Source organism: Urtica dioica, chromosome 8 (genome assembly GCF_054948205.1).
Source record: "Urtica dioica subsp. dioica isolate 48M chromosome 8, U.dioica_male_clone48M_v1_H2, whole genome shotgun sequence".
In the NCBI taxonomy this organism is placed as follows: domain Eukaryota; kingdom Viridiplantae; phylum Streptophyta; class Magnoliopsida; order Rosales; family Urticaceae; genus Urtica; species Urtica dioica.
Window position 1 is genome coordinate 27,041,115 of NC_142763.1, and position 5,997 is coordinate 27,047,111.

The 5,997-nt window shown below is 40.5% G+C and overlaps 2 protein-coding genes across 2 annotated transcripts; both read right to left on the bottom strand.

The window, feature by feature from the left end:
- Nucleotides 1-282: 282 nt before the first annotated feature.
- On the bottom strand, nt 283-2,349 carry LOC149388763 (Ras-induced vulval development antagonist protein). The gene has a single exon (XM_089623631.1). The coding sequence runs from the start codon at nt 2,138-2,140 to the stop codon at nt 710-712; it is 1,431 nt and encodes a 476-aa protein (XP_089479757.1). The 5' UTR covers nt 2,141-2,349; the 3' UTR covers nt 283-709.
- A 1,778-nt stretch (nt 2,350-4,127) lies between these two features.
- LOC149388764 (small ribosomal subunit protein eS24z-like) lies at nt 4,128-5,762 on the bottom strand. Its single transcript, XM_089623663.1, has 5 exons — nt 5,563-5,762; nt 5,391-5,432; nt 4,922-5,092; nt 4,566-4,652; nt 4,128-4,378 (listed from the first exon to the last, which is right to left on the bottom strand). The coding sequence occupies exons 1-5, from the start codon at nt 5,632-5,634 to the stop codon at nt 4,346-4,348; spliced, it is 405 nt and encodes a 134-aa protein (XP_089479789.1). The 5' UTR covers nt 5,635-5,762; the 3' UTR covers nt 4,128-4,345.
- Nucleotides 5,763-5,997: the final 235 nt, after the last annotated feature.

Consider the following 5,997-nt stretch of genomic DNA (forward strand, 5'->3'; position numbering starts at 1 on the left):
TTTAGAAGCAACCTACCTGAATTCTCATACTTGGCTATAATACTATTATTTAATATTATTAATCTCATACTTGGCTGTTGAAACGAAGGGATATATCTGAATTCAGGAGAATAGTTCCTGCTAAACTCTCGCGTAGATAACTCATATACCCATCATTTCATATAATTTATTTTTTACCTCTATGAATCATAATATCACTTTTTGACTCTCTCAGACACATTTACAGATAAACATTACAGAGAATGGTTTCAAGCATGATACATATCTTAAGTTATATCTACGTATAGATTCTTCCCAAACACTCACCATTTCAATACTACAATCAGATAACTCTTGATGAAGAACAAAGTAGCCAACGAAGTAACAAGATAAAGGTCCATCAGTTTACATAACTCCCTTGAGTGATTCGGTGACAAGATAAGAGGCAAGTCAATTAATTTAACATCTATCACCGCTTGCTCACTGTTTTTTTAGTTAAACCACAATCATCCATATCAATATTCTGCTTTTTCAGGTCTTGAAGAATGAAATTGAACCTCAAGATGGTTTACAAAGCCAAGGTTCACACTTAACATTGCTCTTAGCTTTCCCAAGAAAGCAAAGACCCACGAAAACTGTTTACTAATATCCTCGAATTCATAAGAACAAAACAAACAACCAAACCAAAAAAAAAAAAAAAGGGCTGACCCGATAAAGGAGGTTATGTTGCTCAGGCGTCGTCGGCGTCCTCGGTCGGCTTGGCGGTGGCGCCGAAGGGGTCGTGGGCGGGGGCGTCGTCGTGGCCGCCTATGTGGCGCTGGACGAGGCGTTGGAGGTCGGCCATGACCTTGTGCTCGCGCTTGGCCTTCTCCTCGTAGTTGAACATGGCGAGAGCTCGCTTGTCCTCTGCGCTGTACACTTGGTTCTCCTTCCTGATCCTGATGGCGTTCATCCTCTGGTGCCGGCTCCCGCTCATCACGTACCCCAACCCCTCGAACTTCTGGATCTCGTCCGCCGACAGACCCACCTCTCCTCTCCTCGGGATTCGCTTCCCTTGCTGCACGTACTGCGCTATCGCGTCCCCTTCCCCGGGCCTCAGCGCTCCCCCGTAGCTTATGTGCCCCTCCGCTCTCGGCAGCGGCGCCGGCCCCACCATCGCCTCCTCCTCCAGATCCTCCGCGCCGTTGCTCTTCTTCTTCTGCAACTCCATCGCCGCCGCCGCTTCCATTTCGTCTCTCTTCGTCTCGTCTTCTTCTGCTGTTTGGGGCTTGGTCTCTGTTTCGGAATCCGGCGAGACCTCGCTTTCTGTCTCCGAGTCTCTCTTCTTCTTCTTCTTCTTACTCTGCTTCGATCGTTTCTTCGTAGTCGTTTCAGAGTCGGAGTCGGAATCCTCGGTTTCGCTTCTACTCGTTTTCTTCTTCTTCTTTGTTCTTCGGCTACTTCTCTTGCTTCTTCTCCTGCTCTTCGATTTCCTTCTCCGTCTGCGATCCTCTTCGTCGTCCTCCGACGACGATTCTTCGCTCTCGCTCTCCGACTCTTTGCGATTCTTCCTTCGCTTCCTTGACCGAGAGCGCGAGTCTTCCTCGCCGGAGTCCGAATTGGACTCGCTGCTCCGCGATTTCTCGGACTCTGATCCGGACGCCGCTCCGTTCTTCTCCTTCTCCGTCGTCTCCGGAGCTTCCTCGGGCTTGTCTTCGGCGTCGGATCCCTCGTCGGGGCCCCTGGGCGGGCTCGGCGTGGTGTTCCAGATACAGTTCGCCTGAAGCTTCCTCAGCTTCTGCCTCTTCAGCCGCCGGAACTCCTCGAAGTTCAGCCCCTTCAGCTCCTCGTCGGACTCCTCCTCCGTCTCCGGTCTCCTCTCTCCTCCGCCGCGACCGAAGCTTCTAGGCAGGCCGTTCGGCGGTCCTCCGTCTCGCCGCCTAGGGTTCGGAGAACCCGACCGGTCTCGGTCTCGGTCTCTTCCTCGGTCACGGTCACGGTCTCGGTCTCTTTCTCTTCCTCGGTCACGGTCTAGGCCACGGCGGCGATCGTAGGCGTCGTAGCTGGGGCTGCGACGGCGACGACGGTAGTCGCCGGAGCTGTCGGAATCGACGGCGCGGCGTCGGTCGTCGGAACGGCGATACCCGTCGGGGATCTCGATGATGGAAGCTGGCCTTCCCATTAGGGTTTGATAGGGATTTGGTTCGCTCTAAGGCGGTTTTGAAATAGGATTGCGTGGTGTGGAATCACAGATATGAACTATCGATGCCTATAGGCAAATCGCAAATTCGCACGCCGTGATTAATCAATCCCCATTTGGAACTACTGTATTTTTGAAGAAAGGAAAGAATAAAAAACGAGGGGAAGATAATATGCAGTGCGTGAAGTCTAAAATACACCGTAGTTTATTTTGTCATGGGAATTTGACCTTCGGATAATTTTGTTTATTTTTTTTTAAGATTACAACTTTTAGGTAGAAGTGTAATTTTACAAGAATATCCATACATATCATTTTCCCCCAAACGTTGGCTATTTAAATAAATTTGATAAATCGCCTCTCTTAACACGATTAAGTCAAGCAAATAATTAATTTTTAAATTTAAACACATAACACAATTCAAATTTAAATGAATGACTCACAAAAATATTCAAATAAAAACGTAGAATAAATATGTTAATATTTGTTAAAATGTGTCAATAATTGTAAATATTCTGTAAATATTCGTAAATACGTATAAATATGAACTACGATTTAAAGAACACAAAATTAGAAAAATAAATGTTGCGTATATTTTGAGCATTGTTTTCTATATTTTTTGAAAAATAAGAGAATTTAAAATTCAAAATTTTAAAAAAATTGCCTTAAATAAATTGTTGAATAAGTAATCAAAATTTAAATGAAAATTCAAAAATAAAAAGGAGGGAAAAACCTGAAAACATAAAATTTTAAGGTCACGTCAATTTTATGGCTATTTACCTAAAATTTACGAAACATTGGTTATTTAGGAATGTCAAACGTTTAAATTCACTATTTTCCTAATAGACTTTTTTTTATAGAAAAAATATCATCGGTACTAGAAGAGTGATGTTAGGTAACAGCGGATCAGCGTCCGCTGTTAATCTAATACAACAAGTGGATCCCCTGATAGGTGAGTCTCACCGCCTCACTCACATCAGCAGACGCTGATCGGTTGATGAAAATCATATACGATATTGAAAATAGTTGAAAGTAATCGTTTTTCTCAACTTTTTTCAATATTAATCGCTGAACTTCCTAATTTTTCATAAATAACTGTTTTCAATAACTGTTAACCAAATTTCAATATTTGTTGACCATATTTCAATAACAATTAATCAGATTTCAATCGTTGTTGACCAGATTTCATTAACAGTTAACTAGATTTTAATAGTTGGTGATCGGATTTCAATATTTGTTGACTAAATTTCTAAAACATGAAGTTATTTTTGTCCAAATAAAAAAACGAAACAGTTTTACAATGAAATGTTTTGAAAATACGAGTGAAATATGAAAAGTGACGCATATTTTAAATTAGTTATGAATTTTTACCCTGTCTATAAAAATTGTGTTTCGAATTTTTTTGCATCCAAACTTCCCTCGAAGCTTGAATGCTTGTGCTTTTAAAATCGTTATGTTTATAATCTTTAAACAATAAAGAGAACTTTTCTCCGCATTCATTTTTAAACAACCTTGCAAACCAGAAATTTGATACGGAAAACTTATGCTACACACTTGTATTCGACATCTCTTTTTGCAATTAAAACGAGGTGAATAAAACGGGATGACAAGAGAAGCTAGCGTTTGGTTTGAATACACTTACTGTATTAAGATTTTTTATGAGTCAGGAAAGAAGAAGTAATAGAAGAAGAATAACCAAGAGCGCTCGTGCTCACTAATTGATCAGTGGTTCGATTCATAACCAAGAGCGCTCATGCTCACTAATTGATCAGTGGTTCGATTCCGTGGGATTAAAAGAATGAAATGTGGAAACCGATAATTTTTTTGAAAAAAAAAACGGTTGAATTAACCGAGCAGAATTTTCATTTGCTACCACGGCCTTCAGTATCTGGTTCTGTTCAGCTGGGTCACCAGGTTTAACCGAGCTTTTCAATCATTTTGTGAAGTCAACGACGAAAAAATGCGCTACAAGTTGAACATGTAATCAAAAGTGCAATGTGCCTGAAGCATCCTTACTTTTACCGATTCACTACAAATGAAGCTCACCTTCTTCAATTTCCGTAACATCTCAAGCATGAAAAGAGCAAAATAAAATTAAGAAAAAATAATGATAAAAGAAAATTTGAAAGACAAAAAGAAAGTCGACGAAGAAAGCTTTTGGTGGAAAAGCATGGCTCCTCGAAATGAAAATCACTTCTTCTTGGCAGCTTCGCTTGCTTTGGTCTACACGAGAAATAAAAAGGAAAAGAAGAAGAAAAGATGGCCAATCAGAATAACATTATCGTGGACAACAAAAAAAACAGATGTTCACGGTTTTAAAGCTGCTACGATAAATCAAGGACTCAGAGAGACAGGTACAAAATGCTCATATAATTTGATTTGATCAACATGACAAAGCTAAACTCCGTACCTTCTTGACTCCGCGGATCTTCTTGGCTCTGTTCTTCCTTTCCTTCATCTGTTTCCTCGACTTCTCAACCTTGGTATCAAGTCCATTCTGAATACAGGTCACAAAGCAAATCGAGTATTAGAATTTTTTTTTTTAAAAAAAAAAGCTAATTCCACAATATAACACTTTGACATCTTCTTCTACAGGCTTTCCATTTGAGGGGACTTGAGCAGATGCATATCGAATATTTCAAAAATCCATGTTATAACATTATAGATACGAATAATAATTGATCAATTTCCCACTCCTTAACACTCTTAATCAAGAGTGTGAACTAAAACCAGGTCGCGAGTTGAAAAATTATTGGGAAAACATACCCAGATAAGCCTGTACTTGGGCTCAAATTTCTTAGCGCTCTCCACGGAGTCGTAAATCAATCCGTATCCGGTCGATTTTCCACCTCCGAAGTGCGTGCGGAATTGGAACACGAAGATAGAGCTCGTGCTCTTCACATCGTACATACTCGCCAGCTTCTCTTTCAACTCAGACTAAACATAAGAGAAAAACAAAACAAAATAAAATAAAAGGCGAACAACATAGTTTCACCAGATGTGGATGATGAATGACAAACTTGATTTTCAGGACTGTAAATAAAAAAAGTTCCAAACTTTAGATTGCAATCAAAGACATTCAATAACTTCACATTACCAAATGCTTACTAAGTCGAAATACAGGACATGGACATGCAAAATTACAACTGACTAATGAGAAAAAATAAAACCAAGCAAAGCCAAAACAAAGGTGATCTGGGATTTAAGAAGAGGACGAAAATGAGGACAAACAAACCTTGGAAACGTTGGCTCTTCCAGGATGAAGAACATCGATGACCTGTACGCATCGCAAAGAAATCACCGTGAGAGCAAGCCAAGCCGAAAGAAACTCACAGATTTGGGTCACTCACAGAACTTATAGCTTAATTTTTAAAATTTGATTGATGTGACGGAAAAGAAAAGCTCACGAATTGCTTCCTGGCAAGAAGACGGTTGGTCATGAACTTTCTGGTTCGGATGGTGACAGCCTTCTCCGCCATGGTTGATCGCTGGAGTTTTGCGTTCTAGCGAGAGTTGCCTGAGGCTGCGAGAGGGAGCGAAGGTATGAGTGAAAGTTGGTTTTAGGGTTTGCGGATTCAGCTGATTGGGCCTTTTAGGTCGATCTCGTATGCCCAATAGAAAGTCGCCCCATAAAAACAAAAATTGAAAAATTAACGATTTTTTTACAAACTAACCGTGATATTAAGGACAATCGGAAAATTATCCACTAACTTTTAAAATTTTTGTTTAAATACTCGTTATTTATTTTTATGTTTTTTAGCGGGTACTTGTGGCTTGCTGTGTTTAAACTTTTAACCAAGGCTTTTCACTGTGTGTAAAATTACCCTATACTAAATTATGAA